The following is a 22436-nucleotide window of genomic DNA, read 5'->3' on the forward strand; positions in this document are numbered from 1 at the left end:
AGGTGGTGTCGTTGTTATATAGAGATTAGCCGCCCACCATTTAATTTGAAGCCCCACCGGCACCAAATGCAATGGAAACTGACTTTTACCAGAGAAACTTTATTGATCAAGAGTAGTGAACATGTAAGACATTTCAGGTAACATGTATTAGAATTGTAATTAATTTGTACTCACAAAAGACAAAGAAGATTATTATTCCTTGGGTTGATGATTGCATGCATGAGCGGCACAGCACAGATGACAGAATCGATGAATAAACAGAAGGTGATCGTGGAGACGACGATCACATAATTGAGCAGGCAGAGGCGTTATCTTCACAGAAATATTCATCGCAACGGCTCACGTAACAGGGCCTGCACCCACCGTAACTGTCGTAAATAGGTCTTCCATAACAAATATCATAACATGGTGGTGGCCCACCGTGCCCATGAAAGCATGGTCCACCTCCCTGACCTTCATAGCATGGTACACAGCATACTCCGATCGGAACCGGCCTTGGCGGCGGCGCTGGAACCGGACAAGGCACCGGCCTTGGCGGCGGCGCTGGCACCGGAACCGGCACCGGCACCGGAGCGGGCGGAGCCACCGGCACTGGAGCGGGCGGAGCCACCGGCAATGGAGCGGGCGGAGCCACCGGCTCTGGAGCGGGCGGATTCGGTTTCGTCGGGGGAGGGGGCTTTTCGGGCTTGGGCTTCTCTGGCTTCACCGGTTCGATGGGTTTTTCGGGCTTGGGCTTCTCTGGCTTCACCGGTTCGGTGGGTTTTTCAGGCTTAGGCTTCTCGGGTGGTTTGGGCTTGGGCGGTTCGACAATTTCAATGCTTTTGATAGTCCCACAGCCTTTGCAGCAAATCTTGTCTCTCAGCTTCTCCGGGTTACAGCATACCACAGTTATGGTGACGATGTCATGCTTCTCGTCATAAAACTGGTCTCGAATTTCTCTTGTTCACAAAATTTTCAACACCCCAAAATCAACTCAGTTTGATTCTCTTTTCATTCACTAACCACACTGTTGGTGAACTGATTATTTACTTTAGTTTTGTAAATCATTCCATATTCAGCATGCAAGTTTTCAGTACCAAAACAATAACAAACGCCAAATTGATTAAAAAAAGAAAAGAAATCGATTGAGAATTTGGCACTCACGAGGGAATTTGCAGAGAATTCTCTTGACCTTCTTGTAGCATTTGTGGCACTGGAGATCAACCTTGAGTCTCATTACGGTCACCTGATCAATGAACGCGATCGATTAGAGAAATTAAGAATTTGAGTTGAATAGTGATGAAGAGTGTTGAATTGATTGGGATGAAATTGGAAAGAAGAAGAATTAAGGGATGCGCATGGAAGTACCTTTTCAGCCATGGTGGGAAGTATGTGATGGAAAAGAAGTGTGAAGAATAAGGTATGGAAAAGAGAGGGGGAAAGAGAAGAAGGTATGGAGGAGGGTTAAGTAAGGAACAGGTGAAAGAGAAACCAATACGATAAGAACACGTAGTGTAACTGAATGATACGTTACTACGTTGGAAATATTGTCGTGGCTTGGAGGAGCAGTGCAGCGAGACCTAGCCTTGCCGACTCTGCAATTCACCTCATCGCGTTCTGCCTATTTTCACTCTTTTTAATATTTTTATTTTTATACTGTGTACATTTAAAATAATAAAATTTATTTTTCTTATGCTCAATAATGATTGATTGTGTGCTAAGACCTTCCTACCTTCCATGTCTATCCAAACTAGTTTACCAAATCCTGTCATTTATTACAGTCCTTGAGTTATCAAATTGCCAAACCTTTGGCTGCTACGGAACAGAAAAAGAGAGAGAAGATACAATTTTTTGTTTACATATTAACAAATATTTCGTTGTTAGTATAAAACAATATCATAATTAAGATATAAAATGATAAGTAATTTTTATTATTTTAATTCAAGATGTATTGGATAATAAAATATTATTATTATTACTTATATTGATGATTGTGACAATCTTTTGTCATGATAAATGAAAATATGAAAGACATGGAACTATAACTTTCATCACATGCATAAATGATAGTGACAATTTAAGGTCCCTAATTGTGATATAATAAATTAATGTGAAAATTATAGAAAATATAGCATTTTGTTATCTAAAATATTTTTAATAAAAAATACTTATTCATTTCCATAAATCACAATATTATTTTATATTTATCACATATATAGGATTTTTTAACACAGAAAAATGAGTCAACAAGATCCCAGATAAAATACTATCATGTCACAATACTTAACAGAAAAAATAAATTAATAAAAATTGATTGAAACGTATAACTCTTTAAGCATTCAATAGATAAAAAATATATAATAGAAACTCAAATAAATATTTAAATTTTCAAGAAATTTAAAACTTAATTATTATTTTTTCTTTTAAATATCGCATTTAAGATGTAATATTTTCATTCAAATATTTAACATTAAAAATCATTTTGCACTGTTGTAATTAGTTTTTTTAATATTATTTATAATTTTTTCTTTAATTTTCTCCTTTTTATTGAAATTTTGTCAGGTTGGTTCAAGGTAGATTAAGTTTTCTGGTGAAGGGATCGAATTCTTAATTCTTATGTAACATCCCAAATTCTCACACTTGATATTTCGTAAATAATATAAGAACTGTAACATTTTTACTGTCATCCATTCGAAAATATAAAAGATTTTACATTAATTACATATTTTAAACTCAGATTTCAACTTAAAGATAACTCGAACTTTTCTATACTATCCTTCCACCTCTATCTTCACTTGTACTGGATTAGACAACACTCCTTTGTCTGCTCCCGTATAACAGATACGTTGTACGATCATCGCAAAAATATGATTTTTCTGGCACATGCACAAATAAGTAAGGGTGAGCTACCATGTAACAAACTATTAAAAATGATGCATGATACTACACCTAACTCATATTCATGAAAATGATTTTTTGCTAGACTCTATTATCCGGATCTAACGTTGATGGAAGTCTCGGATGGTCGCGCACTTGTGGCGACCTCCACTCTCCATACAACAATATAATGGCCAAATACAATCCAACATGTCACCATAATGTTAGTCCGTTAACACCTATGTCCATTAACACATTAAGACTGAAGAGTTATTAGAGTATCAGATGATCTTTCCTACAGGACCTTCAACATCAACGTGTACACAATACCATGCCACTACAGAATCTCTTCACGAGACTCATATCATGTTCATATTCATCAACTCATACCAGGTTTAGATGCATAAATTTACATTCAATATCATATAACACATCCATCATAGATTTTCATATCAATTTAGTATATTACAAAATAAAACAGTAGATAATCCGTTCAATCAGAATTAAGCTAAAAACCTGTTGAGTAGACTTCCAAGAAAGAGAGGTGCGTCACAATGGACAACTTAAGTACCAAGTCTTTCTTTAGTCAAAGTGTTCCTCAACTAGTTTTTAACAAATTTCTTATTCACACATTCAAAATAATAACATATTTTTATATTAACAATATTAACACATAAATTCAAGGATGAATAGGTATATAACTACCACATAAACATACACAATAATTCAATGCATGAATAGTCATACAATAGTTTTAAATAATTAACATGATAGCATAGAAAAGTTAGTTCATCTTACCTCTCTTTCAAACTCATTTTCTTGACTAAAGGTTCTTCCCATAAAACTTCTATAATCTCCCCTTTAAAATTTCTTACTACAAAATCTTCCTAATTTTTTTCTTTTCTACTAAATTTCTCTACATCTTAGGTGCGAAAACGTCATTCCTCCTGCTTGCTATTTATAAGCCAAACTTTTGGCACTATTTAAGTTCTTTTTTTACTATTCATTATTTTATTAAAAAAATATTATTTTAATCCAAAACATATATGATCCTTCTATGCACCAACGTGGATGACTTATCCTTTTTTACTATTCCCTTTTTTTATTATTCATTTTATACTATTCATTTTTTAAATTTTTTTTAAAAAGCTTCCAAAAATTGGTTCTCAAAATTTTGAACCCTTACTATAATTTTCTATAGTAATTCTTTTTTATTTTAAGTTTTCTCACAATAAATTTCTTATTAATTACATTTTTTATCCATAAAAAAATTATTACTATCAATATTAATATTAATAAAATTATTATTATGTGTTATTGTAGATATTTTTCATGGGTCTTATATTTTATAACAAATAGATCATTTGTAGAAATAAAATGACTGCTTTATGGGAAGTTTTTCTTAAAAAAAGTATATTTGAAAAAAAATGTTTGTGATAAACTGAGTTTATTTTAATAATTGATAAATATTTTAGATTCTGAAAAATTCATCACATACCTGTTAATTAATTAAATAAACACAATATAATTGGTTGGTTGCATCACATTTTGCACATTCCACTTAAAATTGTCATGGCAATGATAATGGCTTCCACCACTGCTTTTTCAGGCCCAAGTTCAAGCTTGTTCAAGCTTTCTATATATATTTTTCTTTTGTTAATATATTGTTATATCATTAGAATAAAATTGTTTTGTGATTGATTATTAAAAAAAATTCAAGAGTAGTTAAGTATAAATCACAATGTTATTTATGTAATTAATTTATATTATACATATGTTGTGACAAATGAATAATAAATACCGTATTTTATTGGTTTCCTTTTAGATAACCTTAATGGTAGTGTTATTGTTTTTATTTCTTTGACTTTCTTGTATTTTGCAGGGGTGTTTGTGAACCAATGGAAGGTAACTAAGTATTGGCCATTTGACTTTGTGAGCCTCTTTTTTCTTCCCTTTGCAAAATTTGGAAAAATTATATAGAACAAAATACAAGAAAGACAGAGAAAGAAGAATAATAACACTATCATTAGGATAATCTAAAACGAAATCCATTTTTATTCATTTGTCACAACATATGTATAATAGGAATTGATTACTTAAAATGTTTATAGTTAACTACTTTAAAATTCTTTTAATAATCAATAACGTAACAAATTTATTCTAGTGATATGATAATACATTAATAACAAAAAAAAAAGTTATAATTTAAGTAATGTTGTCAAAATGGATTAGCATCGACGGGTTAACCCGGCTTACTATGGGTTCCGATCGGGTTGGGTTTGAAAAAAATTAAATTTTTTTATATGGGTCAATTTTCAATCTGACTCAATTAGAATCCGGCTCAGCGGTTGAATTCGTGGTGAGCCGGGTTGGCTCACTAACCCACTTAGTTTAATTTAATTATTTATTATTTTGTGTTTCAATATTATTAGGTAACATTTTTTCTATTGTATTAAAAATGGGAATTAAAAAAAGATGTTTCAAAAGAGAAAAATATTATAAATTTATCCATTCAATACTCTAATCTTATAAATGGATAAATGACATAGAAATTGTCAATATTATAAACTTATTTATTCCCTTTTTTGGGTTTGCTTTTGGATTACATTTGGGTTGTAAATTAAATTTTTTGTTTTAAATTATCTTTGGAGTTTAACATTATTTTAGAGTAGAATTATTTAAAATTGAATTACAAAAACAAATTGTATTTTTTATTAAAAAAAACTTGTAATTGAGTGAACTAGTGAATCAACTTGTTTAACTCACTAACCCGTTGTGGCTAGAACCAGGTTCGAATTTTTTTGACTCATTAACAAATGAATCGGATTGGGTTGGCTCACTAAGTGACCAACCTGCAGTGGATTAGGACGAGTTGAGCCGAATGACCCATTTTGACAGTTGAAGCTATTATCATTGTGGTGACAATTTCTTTTCAGTATAATATGCAAAATGTGATGCACCTAACCAAATATATTTTTACTTATTAAATTAGTTTGAAATATTGATTGAATTATTAAAATAAACTCAATTTATCACACAAACATTTTTTTTTTCAATATACCTTATTAAGATAAATTTTTCATAAATTTCATTTCTACAAATGGATCTATTAATTGTAAGAGCTAACAATCGATCCCTCCAAATCTTTATTTGGTGTTTTGTTCCAGCGTCATCAATTTCTATCAAAATTATGTTATTTAAAATTGAATTCTGGAAAATATTTTATGATTTGTTTAAAATAAAAAGGAGAAAAATTATAATTAAAATATGAATATATTGTCATATAATAAATTGTCAAAAAGTTTAGGGAAGAGATAATGAAACAATTAATCATAGGATTTAATTATATGATCGGTAGGTTTTTACCTTAAAGTTTGGTTTATTGGAGAGTATAATTCTACTAATGTATTTGAGAATTGTGTATGAATAGAAAATGACTTCATGTAAAAAGAACATGTAGACTATGCATGCATATACTATCAAAGTAAAGGGAAAAAAATTGTTTTGATGCAGTTATCCACAAATTTTTTAATAAAATATTATATCATAATAAAATTTTAATGTGAAAAATAGATGGAATATGAAAATAGCATTCCTTCAATGCATTTCAATTTTTTTTTTCTAACCTTCGTTTTTAAAGGTAAATTTTTAAGAAAGAAGGAAATTTCTCCCTCTCTCTTTTCATTTCATCCTCATTTCTCTTTCCTGTTGAATCAAATATACTATTAAATTATTATTTCTGAAGTATGTTAATATTTTTTTCTAAAAGAATATAAAATATTGTAAATTAAATCAATTCAATTAGAAGTTCGTTTATACGTCAATTGTTTTAAAAAAAGGTGATTTATAACTCTATAAAATAATTTTAAGTTTTAGATAAGTATATATTTTCATTTAAATACCTAAACAAAATTTATATTTTCACATATTTATTTATTTTTATATTTAATCTATGTTTCTGCTTTATACCAATAATAGGGATACTAGTTATCGTGATTGCATATGGACCAAACTTCTGGACTCGGGAAAGTGCACATACTGTTTATCAAGGCTAGATGTCATCCACTCAATCAAATTTCGGTTTTGTGTTCTTGCCTACTTTAATAATTATTAATATTAGTATGCAAATATTTATTATGTCAAAGAATAATTGTTTTTGAAGAGTATCATTTTTAATTTTCAATTTTTCTAATCCTTTTTAATCGTTCATTTTATACTAAACTAATCTAAAACCCTACGTACGCACGGTTTATTTAATTTTTTTAAAAGGATTTAGGTTAGATTTATTATTATGATGATAGGTCTGTTTTTTCTTTATCAGTCTCTTATTTTTAAATAAGTTATATAGTAAAATTTCTACATTAATATTAGAGTACCAAGGTGATTTTCAATTACACTAATTGAACAATAAACCGCTGAATATTTATGAATTTAATCTACAATCAAAGTCTCATTAAGTACAAATTATTTAACATTTTTATGAATTTAGTTTATCATAAAGTTCTCATTTAATATGAATTTAGAGCTCACGTACCATACCATATTGTATTAATTCAGAGGAAATTACAAAATGTTTTTACTGAAATGGAACAAGGATAACCGCTTGTCTGAAAGTCCTGTGTATCGAATGTCTTTTTACTTTTTGTTCTGGTAATCGATCGGTGTAGGAGGGTAACATGTAGAATACACTCTGACGCTCATGTTAGAATTTTTCTATGTAAGCCTTTAGTAATTCAATAGTGAGTAAAAGTGATTTTTACCTCGAAATTAAACCCCTGTTTATAGAATTTATAGGAATCTGACCAATTATGAGTTTTAATTTAAAAATAATTATTCATTAGTGAAGTCAATTAATTTCGTGTCATTTTGATAATAATAGTATCACATGTGTCTTATTCTATATTTATTATTTTAATTTACTTTTATATTTTTTTAATGAATATTTTTTTTAAATTGAGAATAAATTTAATTTTTATATAAACGTTATATTAATATTTTAATTAAAATGAAGTAATTTTGTTAAATATTTTTGGAATTATTTTCATATTAACTCTAACTATATTATATTATTGTTAATTATGTACTCACAAAAGATAAAGAAGATTATTATTCCTTGGGTTGACGATTGAATGCATGAGAGGCACAACACAGATGACAGAATCGATGAATAAACAGAAGGTGATCATGGAGAGGACGATCACATAATTGAGCAGGCAGAGGCGTTATCTTCACAGAAATATTCATCGCAACAGGGCCTGCACCAACCGTAACTGTGGCAAATAGGTCTTCCACAACAAACCACATAACATGGCCCATGAAAGCATGGTCCACCTCCCTGACCTTCATAGCATGGTACACAACATACTCCGATCGGAACCGGCCTTGGCGGCGGCGGACAATGCGGTGGTGGCGGACAATGCGGCGGCGGCGGCGGACAATGCGGTGGCACCGGACAATGCGGCGGCACCGGACAATGAGGCGGCGGCGGCCTTGGAGGCGGCAGAGGCGGCAGCGGCTTCTCTGGCTTCACCGGTTCGGTGGGTTTTTCAGGCTTAGGCTTCTCGGGTGGTTTGGGCTTGGGCGGTTCGACGATTTCAATGCTTTTGATAGTCCCACAGCCTTTGCAGCAAATCTTGTCTCTCAGCTTCTCCGGGTTACAGCATACCACAGTTATGGTGACGATGTCATGCTTCTCGTCATAAAACTGGTCTCGAATTTCTCTTGTTCACAAAATTTTCAACACCCCAAAATCAACTCAGTTTGATTCTCTTTTCATTCACTAACCACACTGTTGGTGAACTGATTATTTACTTTAGTTTTGTAAATCATTCCATATTCAGCATGCAAGTTTTCAGTACCAAAACAACAACAGTAACGCCAAATTAATCAAAAAAGAAAAGAAATCGATTGAGAATTTGGTACTCACGAGGGAATTTGCAGAGAATTCTCTTGACCTTCTTGTAGCATTTGTGGCACTGGAGATCAACCTTGAGTTTCATAACGGTCACCTGATGAATGAACGTGATCGATTAGACATTTGGTTGAGAAATTAAGAATTTGAGTTGAAGAGTGTTGAATTAATTGGGATGAAATTGGAATAAGAGAATAATTAAGGGATGGGCATGGAAGTACCTTCTCAGCCATGGGTATGTGATGGAAAAGAAGTGTAGAGAATAAGGTATGGAAATGAGAGGGGGAAAGGGAAGAATGGATGGAGGAGGGTTAAGTAAGGAACTGGTGAATAACAAAATATTATTATTATTACTGATTGTGACAATCTTTTGTCATGATAAATAAAAATATGAAAGACATGGAACTATAACTTTCATCACATGCATAAATGATAGTGACAATTATGGTCCCTAAATTGTGACATAATAAATTAATGTTAAAATTATAGAAAATATAACATTTTGTTATCTAAAATATTTTTAATAAAAGTAATAAAAATCACTTACTCATTTACATAAATCACAATATTATTGTACATTTATCACATATATAAGATTTTTTAACTTATGAAAATGAGTCAACAAGATCCAGGATAAAATACTATGTCACAATACTTAAAAAAAAATTAATGAAATTTGATTGAAACGTATAACTCTTTAAGCATTCAATAGATAAAAATATATATAATAGAAACTCAGTTAAAAATATTTAAATTTTCAAGAAATTCAAAACTTAATTATTCTTTTTCTTTTAAATATCTCATTTAAGATATAATATAATTTCATTCAAATATTTAACATTAAAAACATTTTTCTACTATGATAATTAGTTTTTTTAATATTATTTTAATATCGAAATTTTATCAGGTTGGTTAAGGTAGATTAAGTTTCCTGGTGGAGGGATCGAATTCTTAACTCTTACTACAAATAGATTCATTTGTAGAAATAAAATGGCATTGATGCTTTATAGAAAGTTTCTCTTAAAAAAGCATATTGAAAAAAAAATGTTTGTATGATAAACTGTGAGTTTATTTTAATAATTGAATAAATATTTCAGACTCTGAAAAATCCATGACATACCTATTAATTAATTTAATAAACACACACTATGATTTATATTTAACTACTTTAGAATTCTTTTATTAATCAATAACGTAACAGATTTATTCTAATGATATAATAATACATTAACAACAAGATATGAAAAAGCTTGAACGCAGGTCTGGAGAACTAATAGTTAAAGCCATTTTTTCAGTGCAAAATATGATGTAACTAAACCAATCGTATTTTGTGGTTATTAAATTAATTAATAGGTATGGCATAGACTCTTCAAGGTTTGAAATATTTATTGAATTATTAAAATAAATTCAATTTATCATACGAACTTCTTTTTTTCAATGTACCTTTTTAAGATGATTTTTTCATAAAGCATCAATGTTATTTTATTTCTACAAATGGATCTATTAATTGTAATAGCTAAGAATCGATCCCTCCAAATCTTCATTTGGTGTTTTATTCCAGCATCATCGATTTCTATGAAAATTATGTTATTTAGAATTGAATTCTGGAAAATATTTTATGATTTATTTAAAAAAAGAGAGAAAAAAATATAATTAAAATATAAAAATATTGTCATGTGATAAATTAGTCATGAAGTTTAGGTAAGAGATAATGAATCAATTAATCATAGGATTTAATTATATGATCATTTGGTTTTCACCTTAAAGTTTGGTTTATTGGAGGATATAATTCTCCTATTGTGTTTGAGATTTGTGTATGAATAGAAAATCACTTCTTATAAAAGGAATGCATGCATACACTATTTAAGTAAAGGGAAAAAAATTGTTTTGATGTAATTATCCACAAATTTTTTAATAAATATTATATCAATAAAATTTTAATGTGAAAAATAGATGGAATGTGAAAATAACACTCCTTCAATGCATTTCAATTTTTTAATCCTTTTTAGTCGTTCATTTTACACTAAACTAATCTAAAACCCTACGTACGCACGGTTATTTTATTTTTTTAAAAAGGATTTAGGTTAGATTTATTATTATGATGATAGGTCTGTTTTTTTTATCCGTATCTTATTTTTAAATAAGTTAAAATTTTCACATTAATATTATAGTAATAAGGTCATTTTCAATTAAACTAATTGAACGATTTGATATTTAAATTGTCTTAAAGATCTTGTACCATGTGATTTATTCTCTTTATGTTTTTTTAATGCATTAGTTCACTGATATTTTTATTTTTTATTTTTCCTTTACTATGACAATATATTAATCCTGAATAATGGTGATGTCGATGGGACTAGCAATTCTAAATTGGATCAAGACTTTTATGATTAAGTAGTTATAATTTAATTAAAAGTGTTTCCAAACTTTTGAAATAAATATATTTAGATAAAAACTCCATCTTTTGAAAAACTTTAAACCCTTATGAATGTAGATTTATAATGATCTTAACTTACCTATTTGGATTTTATATTTATATATTTATTAGATATATAATTTCAATTATTTTTTGCTATTTTTATTTTTGTTAATCATGTATTATTTTACTTAGTTTATACATTCTTATTTATTTTTTATGTAAAAATAAAAAATCAATAAAATTTGTTATATATTTTAAACGATATTAAAACATAAGCTTAGAGTTGAACATAAATTTAGATTAAAAAGCAATGGGTATAGTAATTTATTTAATAGAATATCATACGATAATAACTTCTTTTAACAATTTTTTTACAGTGATTATTTTATTAGTTTACATATTTAAAATAGATTAATCACAAACTATTACGTATTATAAAAAAATTGTTAAAAAAAATTATTAAAAAAACATTTTCCTTGTTTAATTCGTCCTGGTGTAGCATACTCGGGAAAGGAAGTGTATTAAAGACATCACCACCTAACCAACGTGAATTTATTTCCAACGTTGGAAAGTACATGTCCGTGTGCTATGGAAAGTGTCACACGTGTTAACAAATTTGACTACTTATCCTTCATCTCAACTTCTTCTTTTTGACGTTATAGAAAAACAAATATTTTAAATTATTTGTGATTTTATTATCGTTGGTTACGTTAATTTTCGGTGAGGGAAGTCAAATTGAGAAAGCTATTATTGAAGATTAGTATTCACATTGTCACACTTATAAATAAAAGACAATTTCATATTTAATAAATTTAGTTATATGTTGAATACTTTTAACACTTTTCTTAATCAATATTTTATGTACTGACATATAAATAAGCATTTTAATAATATATATGTATATATGCAAAATAATAATATATCAATTTTTTTAACAAAATGATATATAATTTTATAAAGACAGACTTTAATTTACATATTTTTATAAATCATGGAAATGATAAAAAAATACAGTTTAAAAAAATTATTCTAAATTACTTCTATTTATATGGAAACCTTTTATATTACAAAAATATATAATAATTTAAAATTACAACTAATATATTTTCTTATAATTTAAATTTGGGTTTCACAGTAATTATATATATATATATATATATATATATATATATATATATAATACAAATAAATATTTCAAAGTTATACAATTTTGTAGTCATATATTTTTTTCTTAAATTATAAATAAATTATATAAGTTTTTACAAATCAGTTTGTCCGATTGGTATACATTTCCATTAGGAAATTTTCAATGGAAATGTGTATTCATTGAGAGTATTTTTCTAAAAAAAGGCCGAAAAAATTAGTTGGTGAACTTAACAAAATAAAGGATAAATAAAGCAAGCATCATTTGCAATGTTGGGCTACCAAAGAAAAAAAACATGCTATTGCTTTCGGTACTTCCACAATTGGTAATTGCACCCCCTACACCAACAGAAACAAACTAAAATACTTTTCACCACAGCACTGTATTATCTTTGTTACAGCCACTGCCAGATAAGAAGAACGGAGAAAAAAGCTTTTTCTAAAATGTTTTTCATGCATTTTAGGAATTTTATTCTAGAACTCTCTTTCCAAAATTCTTATCGAATAACTATTTTCAAATAATCTCCAAAAATATGTAATCTGAAAGTTACTTTTATAAAATAGAAAATGTCATTTTGAAAATTTGGTACACCTCCAAAGTTTTATAAAATGTTTTCATTAGCATGTAATTAAAAAGGTTTTAATATTAAAAAAAACAAACAGAAGTAGTCAAAGATTTTTGATGGTTGTCAGTATGCTCTCACACTTCTCTCTTTCGCATTTCAAATATTCATCCCAACTTATTTTTTTTCTTGGCTTTCTTCATCTCTTCATTCTTTTTTTCATATTTATTGTTATCCGTTTTATAAATGTGAAAAGAAAAAAAAAATACAAACACAAAACATAAATCGGATGTCCATATCCGGTGCTCTTCCACCTGATATTGATATCCGATCATGCTTTTATCGGATTTTCATATGATACAAATCTTTGTAATTTTAATTTTTTTTAAATATTTATATGGAATATAAAAAATATTTTTTAACAATTATATATTATCTAATTAAATTATAAATTCATAAAAATTAATTTATAATTTTAAATATAATTATAAACTAATAAAATAATTATATAAATAATGTAATAAAAAAATTATGTAAAATATTAAACCTAAATCATATATGTACCTTCGAGAATCAAAGTATCGAATTTTCATGGTCGATACACGTATAATCGAATTCGTACATCTTTAGTTTTTTATATTTTAAATTAGTTTTATTAATTTTAATAAATGAATTTATATCAATTAAAAATTATATAATTACATTATAAACTTATACATAAATTTAAAAATAATTATAAACTAATATAACAATAATTAAATATATAACAATATAATTTAAACATACATTAAACATTAAAAATTATCAGAAGTGCAATTCAAATAGGATGTTAGAGTGTAGGCTTTCTTAATACAAGTGAAAAAAGGTGTAAGGATGCATGGATGTATGTTTTGTGATAGAGGAAAAATGGAGGTGTGATCAATGCTGGAGAGAGAAATAATCAATAAAGATAAAATTAATAATTAACCACCTAATTAATTAGAAATATTTTAGAAAATTGGAAGTAAAACTTGGAAGAAGTGGAAGGTCAAACACCCTCCAATCAATTATAATGGCCCAACCCTAGAAATCCGGCCCATGAGTTCTCAAATTTGTTTCATCTAGATACGAGGATATTTTTTTTTCCGGACCAGAAAAAGAAAGATGAATTTTACAATAATTATCAAATATTTATGAATCACACATGTATTTTCAAATTTAGAAAAATTTAAAATATAAATTAAATATTCAAAAAGATATAAAATTTGTGTGTATTATTCGTTATGATGGAATTTAAATATCCATGAAATTACATCTCATGATAAAGGATAACAAATATATATTTTCTAAAAAATAATATAGTTCACAAAATGTCATTTTTAAACAATAAATAATTTAATCCTTACATAGAAGAAAAAAGGTTCCGTTCAAATGAATTTTAGTTTTAAGATAAATTTTTGAAAAAAATATTACCATTTTTTTTTGTTTTAAAAATATATATTTTTGTTCTCTTTTTTAGTTTAAAAATAGCAACGCATAAGATGCTTCGACCAAACAAAATCAAAGAGAAGATGACAGTATAAAAGTTGGGTGGGTGACAGTGATATTAGATTTGGTTGAACATTTTGGCAGGAAGTGCAGAGTACATTAATAAATATTTTACACTAATGTCATTTATTGGCTGTAACTATGGAATAGGAAAAATCATCTTACACGAAGTTATAATTCTCTCACTACTTCTCATTCCTAAATCAGAAGATATAGTAAAAAATATCATGCTTTAAAAAAAGTCTGTCACGTCGCAATTCCCCGTTATACAAAATAACTTCATTTATAATATAATATAAATATATTACAATTACTTTTAATTATTATCTAGAGTTTTCTTCGATATTATCTACACATATATCATTTAAACAATATTTTATTATAACCTATCAAATTTGAAAACAACTCCTAAAACATAAATCATTACGCAACATTACAAATGATATTGAAAAATGGGTTGTAACCGTGAGTGAACCTCGCTCACTGTAGGAATAAGCCGGTTTAAAAAAAATGTAATTTTTTTATATGTGTTAGTTTTTAATTCGGCTTACTTACAACTTGGCTTACTTAGAATCCGGCTCACCGAGTTGTATCCGTGGTGAGTCGGGTTGACTCACCAATCCACTTAATTTAATTTCATTATTTATTATTTTGTGTTTTAATATTATTAGTTAGCATAGCATTTTTTTATTATATTGTAAATGGTGACAAAGAAGGAGAGAAAAATATTATAGATTTATCTATTCAAGACTCTAATATTATAAATGGACAAATGATAAAAAAATGATCAATATTAAAAATTTATTTATTCGCTTTTTGTACATGTTTTGGATTATGTTTGGATTGTATGATATTTTTTCATTATTTTGAATTATTTTTGGAGTTTAACATCAAACATTTATTTAGATTTGAATTAAAAAAATTGTAATTTTTTTATTTAGAAAAAAAACTTATAATTAAATGAGTCAAAGCTAACCCGTTTAATAAATTTTTTCAACTTGCTAATAATTGAGCCGAGTTTGATTAGCTCACTAAATGACCAAACCATGGTGAACCGAGCCGGGTTGAACTGGGTTACCTGTTTTGACAACTCTACTCAAATATGACTCAAAAGTTAAGAGGATAAGGTGAAATTCTTATTAACACTTTACGTTCTTAAAAAAGACATTTACTTATATTAAAAGTTACAAAATTACAACAACTTCGACAATAACTCAATATTTGTACTTTGTAAATTTTTCATTTATTAGATGAAATTCGTTTGAATTCATTTAACAAAATATTATACGATAAGCGAAAGAGAGAGTGGATAAAAGAGAAAGTTTAAATATATTTTATGTATCAATTTATATATCAGACATGTATTGTGTTAGTGAAAATAAGTTTTTGTATTTTCAAAATTATTATTATAATAAGAGTGGGAAAAATTATTGTAAAAGGTACATTATATTATTTTTAGTAAAAGTTCATGTACAATATTAAGTACACTATTTACTTATATTTTACAGTTTTTGTTCTCTTCCTATATTGTAGGTTGTAAACATTTAAGAAGTTTAGGTAAAAAGTTATATATATATTGTGGATGGTCATGGTTAGGCACTAAAAGTAACCTATTTGGTTAGATATAATTTTAATATTTATTGTCTGGTAGCAACAATTTTGAGTGGAGCAAAGTGTTCAAATTTAGACTTAGCATATGTTTAATTTTCACTTTGGAGACTCAAAAGTACGTTCAGATAGTTAAGTTGAAAAAAAAAATCTACTTGCTTTTTAACCGAGTATGATTTTAAACTGAGTTTATTGCAATCTTATTTCGAAACCGAGTTTAGAATTAATAAAATGGAATTATAAAGTCAGTTTGAAAAAGAAATATCACCTAACTTAAATACAGAAAGAAACTATAATGTACACATAGCTTCATTAATTAATACCATCTTCATTAAATGGACACAGATGGGAAAGTTGCACTTTATTTCAATCAATCCCTTTCATTAAATTATCAATTGAAATAAATTTGAAAATTTTGTCTAAAGTTGGAATTTGAAAAGTTTGTCAAATATATGTCCTACAGTGTATGAAAAAATAGATAGTTATTTATTAAATCAATGTGTACTGCAATATAAAATTAAATCTAAATTCAATCATATAAAAAATTATATCTAAAATTTTAAGATAATAAATTAATAAATTTTTATATACACATATATTATTCTACTTTCTTATTTTTATTTAATATGAAATTAAAACTTACATTTATATTTCTAATACTTTATTCATTCAAACATTCATTTCCTACAATATTTTCCTTTTTCACATGAATTAACTTAAAACTAATTTTAAAATCTAATTGGCTTAATTTCTAAAACTTAGATCGTTGTGATAGCATGAAATAGGGAGGAAGATTAGATGGAGGTACGACCAGTCAATGGTGATGATGGTCTAGGTAATAGCCACAACCATTGGTCTGCAATAACTTGGAAAATGGAAGAATCAAGAAAAATTTTGTGTTTTTATTCAGTATTAGACTATATATATTATGATAAGTATTTTACAACAATACCGACAAGTAACAGTAAAAATATTTTACTGTCATCAAAACATTATTATATCAACTGGCCTAGAATGTCGTTTCAGCCATGCACACTACCTACATAGTAATTCACCCTAATCTAACCAAAAATAGCAGACAGTAATAAAAATGTTTTTTTTTTGTTTATTTAAGTTTGCAGTTGATTATGCAGTAAAGTATCCACGTCAGATTTGCAGAATCCCTACACGTTAAATGTCTCCTCAGTCCAACATTGCTGCCATGGACAGAGAGAGAGAGAAAGAGAGTGTGTGTGTGTGTGTGAGAGTGCATAAACAAAACAAGAGTTGTTTTCTACATTGAAACCACATAACATTAAGATCTGCGTTAACAAGTAAACTCTCTCTCAAGCAGAAGGCATTGTCTACTGTCACAGGCATGGGTGAAGTAAGAGTTTTCTTTCTCTTCTACACTCAAACTCTCACACACATACACATACACATACACATACGCATGTTTTAAATCAATCTCTCTCTTTGCCCGTTCCTTTCAGTTTATTTTTTCTTTTCTCAATTCTGCTGCTTCCATGTTTCTTTTTGTTTTCTTTTAACTCTATGATCGTGTGTTGTCTTATTGAAATGCTGTGTTTGCAAAGGAAAAGAAGGAAGAAGGAGATAAAGAAGTAAAAGAGGAAAAGAAGGTAGAAGAGAAGAAGGATGAAAGCAAGGAGGAGCCACCACCGGAGATAGTGCTCAAAGTTGACATGCACTGTGAGGCCTGTGCAAGGAAAGTTGCAAAAGCATTGAAAGGATTCCAAGGTCATTTCATTTCCCTACATACAGCTTTTATCTATCATGTTTATGAGTATACACCCATAGGGAACGCTGCTATAGGTATAGTTAGCTTATGGGTTTAGCTTCAGTTTTAGTGTTCTTAGTTTCCCTATCTTTTTTCCCCTTGTTAGAGGCATCAATTCAGTATCCACATGATTGCTTTTGAATTTCAGAAAATAATGATGAGATAATTTTGTCTTAGACGTGCATTATTCATGTAGAGACAAAAGATCATCATTGCATCCGTAGTTAACAAAGGTAAAGTTGTTTTAGGAGGTGGAAAAGATTGATGAAACGGGGTTAATTAATTAACGTTTCTAATCTAATCTGTTTTGTGGGAGTGTGAAACAGGAGTGGAAGATGTGACTGCGGATAGCAGGACAAGCAAAGTGGTAGTGAAAGGAACGGCAGCAGACCCCATAAAGGTGCTTGAGAGGCTACAAAAGAAAAGTGGAAAGAAAGTGGAGCTTATTTCACCGTTGCCAAAAGCTCCAGAGGAGAAAAAAGAAGAAATCAAAGAACCACCACCTAAAGAAGAGAAAAAAGATGAGGTAAATCTAAAATCATTCAACTTTGAAACTTCTTTTCTTGTTATGATGCAAATGTGATGAAATATTCAGCAAGCACAGTACGATACCGCAGCAGAGTCAATCATTCTGATCGACCAACATTCGGTAAAAAAACTTTCAAAACAAGAACTAAAGTCTCAAGACTTACAAAAACAAAAACAAAAACCAAAGTGTTGTTAAGTTGATAAGAGATTAACAGGAAAATGGTTGGCTTTCAGTTTTATGAGAGAGAGAGAGAGTAATTTTGGCAGAGGGTAGTTTTTAGTATTTTTGGTGTATTGTTTTGCGATCCATTCCAGGTGAGTGCTGACATGAAAGTAACGAAACAAAGTGATACCTCTTGGATAGGCACACGTAACGAGGCGAACGGCGGTGACAAATGAGAGGGTTTGACCCCACTCACTTTTTGCAAGTTGCAACTTGACATGCTGCTTTGCTGCAAAATGGGGTCACGGGTGGGTACACTCACCTGGTTTTACCGTGTCCCACTTTCAGGACATTCACTTCCACACAACGCACACACCACACAACCATGGTGACGTCTGCTGTATGGAGGTTAAAAGCTAAAACCACAGGCTCCCAAATACCATGGATGATGACGACATTCAAATACTAGTCAGCTAGTCAGATAGAGAGGCAAAAAGGAAATACTCCTGCATTAAACTATTCACAAATTCTTAATAATATGCAGACTAGTATATCGTGTTAATAATACTTCTAACTTGAATACACCAGTTTTATGAGGGAATGAATGAACATGGGTTGCTAAAGTTTGCTTTTTTGGTTTGTTTTTTCTAATAAAACTTGAGATGAAGTTGGAAACCCCATGCCATGATCCGTACCCGAATTGAGACATTGTAAGATAGTGGGACCATACAGGTGCCTCTTTCGTATTGCGACAAATTCATGAAAAAGTAAAGAACTCAAGAGAAGAACTATTAACTTTTATTTGTATCCAATTTTAAGTTTTACTGATGCCTTATCTGGTTCAAATTGACGCTGCTTTAGATGTTCTGATTGACCAAAGCTATTTTGTTGGTAATCTAATTCCTGTGCTGTTGTTGTTTGAATGGTTGGTCAGCCTCCTTCTGCGGTAACTGTTGTGCTAAAAATTCGAATGCATTGTGAAGCGTGTGCTCAAGCTATACAGAAGCGAATCCGTAAGATTAAAGGTGCAAAGATTCATATCTCTCTTTCTCTCTTTCTCTTTTTCTTTATTTCTGCTTCATACTATTTCACTCGTGCATTAACAAGTACAACAAACACGTTTTGGATCAATTCAGCTGAACTAAATCCCAGGTCCTACATGGAACTGTGCCTTTCAATCATTATTTGTTATCATGATTACTAATTACTAATGATTTACGAGAATCCCAACAAAACTGCATTGCATAATTGAAAAGAAAGAGTTTAATTGCCCCTTTAATTTGAGTTATCCTTTCTCTTCTCTCAAGTTTACCATGGAATCTTATAATCACAAGAAGAATGCTTATAACATACTTTTTTATACTTTCTTCTTTAACACATTTTTAATCGGTAGAATCTCATGAAATCGCCTTTAGTACAGAGTGAGCCCACGTTGTTGAGTAAAGCTGCAATTCTTTTATCAAAAAATAAAGATGGTACTGAGAAAGGAGAATGTGTTGTTGTGGACTTTATTTATGGTTACAAAGTTCGTGTTTAGTTTATATTTATAATTTTTAATAATGCCTTCCAAACTGCAATGAAGCCACAACAGCCTCCTTAGGAATGTGCAGGCATACGTAATAGTTTTAATTACAGGTCTGCTTTTCTTTTCAAAGTATGGGCTTAAGAATCCTTTTGAAAATGCCGAATTAACTGTAATGTAACACTCTCAACATAACAGTTATTTTAAGAGTGGAGGGAGCTATCTATCTCAATGCTGAAACATGGTACCAAATTTCAGACGCATATTGCCTCTTAAAATGTCATTGCAGCTCATATAAGTGCTTAAGAGTTAATCTAAAGCTTTTTTTTATTCATTTGGTATTAAATTATTCATCTTGGGAAAACAAAATAGATGTTACTGAAATAAACAGTTATAACTTTTTGTGCTTCATCCTTCAATGATTTCATGAATAGAGTTGGTACGTGATTTGAGACATAGTAATGGCGTGCATGTGCAGGAGTAGAATCAGTGGAAACAGATTTGGCAAACGATCAAGTCATAGTAAAAGGTGTGATCGACCCTGCGAAGCTTGTTGACAATGTATATAAGAGGACCAAAAAGCAAGCATCTATTGTGAAGGAGGAAGAAAAGAAGGTAGAAGAAAAGAAAGAAGAGGAGAAAAAGGAAGAAAAAAAAGTTGAAGAAGAAAACAAGGAACAAGAAGAAGAAGAAGATAACAAAACTGAAATCAAGCGAAGTGAATACTGGCCAGCCAAAAACTACATCGACTACGCTTATGACCCTGAGATTTTCAGCGACGAGAACCCAAATGCATGTTCTGTTATGTAAACCAGCAAGTGATTCCGTATTGCGGTTGGAGTGTTAATTAGCTCAAGTAATTTTCTTTTCCATGTTGTCATAGCTTGTTTCTAAGAATATGTAGCAGTGTGAGTATGTTAAGGGTATATTCCTTCCTTTCCACAGCGTCCCTCAAAGCTAAATGTCTTGTTTCTTGTGCTTTTGAGGTTTCAAGACAAAGGGTGGGTAAAAGTGCTTCAGTTGGTGCAATGCAAGGGTTAAACATGCTTCACTGAATTTTGGCCTAAAATCTCTTTCCCATGAATGTTGAAGTTGAAAATTGCATGCAATCGTTTCTCTTAAGATTTTTCTCAAAGGGTCATGATCAGTACAGTTAGCAGGTCACAATTCACAAAATTTCAGCGTTCAATTTATAGACTTGGTTCAAATTATCTTACCATCTGTGTCAACTTTCGCCAGACTAGACAATTCATCTATAGACGTTCAAAATACTGATGAATCATAGTTGTAAGAATTTATAAGACTAAGAACATGAGGCCTAGCTGAGTCTGAACTTCCTAATCAGCATATTATTATTCCCTTGTAGTGGCCCATTAACTGAGATATGATTACGGGTTAAGACTAGTTAGAAAATATTAAATGGCTTACCTTGTTTTTGTTTCTGTCCGTGAGCTGAGATTCCAAGATCCACTTCTGGCCAAAGAAAATGGTGCCTGCCAAGTTGACCTAGCAGCTCAAACCCTGGTCTAGATAGAGATAAACTAGGGACCTGGCACTCCCCGAGTCCTTTTAGGCCAAGACAACACAACACTACTACCCTTGTAGCTAAAACTAAGTGGTCAGTACAAGTGGTGATACTGTGATCACAGTTTTTGACCAGTCTGGTTTCAGATTTCATATAACACTGGCCTGCCTAAAGGAGAGTGCAGAGGGTTATGTAGTGCGTGGTATAATGGTATATATAGGGTGATAACGTCAGAGGAAATAGTGGATCTTATCTCTTGGTTTTGGGTAGTTGTGGCAGTGTGTGCAGTTGGACCACAATAAAAAAATACTGTAGACAATGAAGTCGGAGACAAAAGGAAACTAGTTCAGGTCCTAATCACACGCTACTCACAAATAACACACATATTGGAGTTGTGGTACCATGACTGAAGACAGAACCAATAAGGCCAAAGGTAGAATAGGTGCTATGCACATCCCAGCCTCAACCATTCTCTTGCTCAAAAGTCTAACTCCCTTTTCAAGATTTCCCTTTCAAAAAGAAACCCACTAAATTACCTTTTTCCAATTCCTAGTGATCTGGGCAAGACATAGATCTGGGCAGAAAATTTTGAAATAAAATTAGAAATATCTTAGTTCTCTTTTTGGATATGATATGGAGAGAATAAGTTTTGAAACTTGGTAGATATAAAAGTAATAGGATGGTGAGGTTTAAATGGTGTGGCTAAAAAGTATTTGTTTAGAACGTATGGAAGTCATGCACTTCAAAAGTTTATTTAGCTTCATTCCCAATGCACCCAGCCCACTTCCACACTCACAAAAGTAGGAGTATCACCTTCATCAGCAAAAAAAGTCCACAAGATTTTTAAATGATGTAATACATCATTTTAAAAAACTATGTTAAAAAATATGTAAT

The 22436-nt window shown here is 29.9% G+C and overlaps 3 protein-coding genes and 1 long non-coding RNA gene across 5 annotated transcripts; 1 reads left to right on the forward strand and 3 right to left on the reverse strand.

Moving 5' to 3' along the window:
• Window positions 1-83: 83 nt before the first annotated feature.
• On the reverse strand, window positions 84-1602 carry LOC108323689 (extensin-like). The gene is made up of 3 exons (XM_052871893.1): window positions 1348-1602; window positions 1144-1225; window positions 84-936 (listed from the first exon to the last, which is right to left on the reverse strand). The coding sequence occupies exons 1-3, from the start codon at window positions 1357-1359 to the stop codon at window positions 284-286; spliced, it is 747 nt and encodes a 248-aa protein (XP_052727853.1). The 5' UTR covers window positions 1360-1602; the 3' UTR covers window positions 84-283.
• A 6348-nt stretch (window positions 1603-7950) lies between these two features.
• On the reverse strand, window positions 7951-9104 carry LOC108339699 (pollen-specific leucine-rich repeat extensin-like protein 3). The gene is made up of 3 exons (XM_017576892.2): window positions 8989-9104; window positions 8783-8864; window positions 7951-8574 (listed from the first exon to the last, which is right to left on the reverse strand). The coding sequence occupies exons 1-3, from the start codon at window positions 8998-9000 to the stop codon at window positions 8054-8056; spliced, it is 615 nt and encodes a 204-aa protein (XP_017432381.1). The 5' UTR covers window positions 9001-9104; the 3' UTR covers window positions 7951-8053.
• Window positions 9105-17118: 8014 nt separating this feature from the next.
• LOC128195029 (uncharacterized) lies at window positions 17119-22031 on the reverse strand. The gene is made up of 2 exons (XR_008246576.1): window positions 21446-22031; window positions 17119-17190 (listed from the first exon to the last, which is right to left on the reverse strand). It is a non-coding gene; the product is annotated as an uncharacterized LOC128195029 (long non-coding RNA).
• On the forward strand, window positions 17219-21126 carry LOC108322158 (heavy metal-associated isoprenylated plant protein 7). 2 transcript variants are annotated; one of them, XM_017554164.2, is made up of 5 exons: window positions 17219-17393; window positions 17608-17764; window positions 18131-18330; window positions 19430-19520; window positions 20496-21126. In XM_017554164.2, the coding sequence occupies exons 1-5, from the start codon at window positions 17385-17387 to the stop codon at window positions 20825-20827; spliced, it is 789 nt and encodes a 262-aa protein (XP_017409653.1). In that variant the 5' UTR covers window positions 17219-17384; the 3' UTR covers window positions 20828-21126. The 2 variants fall into 2 exon arrangements, with proteins under 2 accessions (XP_017409653.1, XP_017409644.1); XM_017554155.2 differs by having other exon boundaries at window positions 17220-17393; window positions 17602-17764.
• Window positions 22032-22436: the final 405 nt, after the last annotated feature.

Source organism: Vigna angularis, chromosome 1 (assembly GCF_016808095.1).
Source record: "Vigna angularis cultivar LongXiaoDou No.4 chromosome 1, ASM1680809v1, whole genome shotgun sequence".
In the NCBI taxonomy this organism is placed as follows: Eukaryota; Viridiplantae; Streptophyta; class Magnoliopsida; order Fabales; family Fabaceae; genus Vigna; species Vigna angularis.

Coding starts and splice junctions, on each gene's coding strand:
- LOC108323689 (XM_052871893.1), bottom strand. Junction 937..1,143: donor AATTCTCTGCAAATTCCCTC/GTGAGTGCCAAA, acceptor TGTGAACAAGAG/AAATTCGAGACCAGTTTTAT.
- LOC108339699 (XM_017576892.2), bottom strand. Junction 8,575..8,782: donor AATTCTCTGCAAATTCCCTC/GTGAGTACCAAA, acceptor TGTGAACAAGAG/AAATTCGAGACCAGTTTTAT.
- LOC108322158 (XM_017554155.2), top strand. Junction 18,331..19,429: donor AAGAAGAGAAAAAAGATGAG/GTAAATCTAAAA, acceptor ATGGTTGGTCAG/CCTCCTTCTGCGGTAACTGT. Junction 19,521..20,495: donor GCGAATCCGTAAGATTAAAG/GTGCAAAGATTC, acceptor GTGCATGTGCAG/GAGTAGAATCAGTGGAAACA.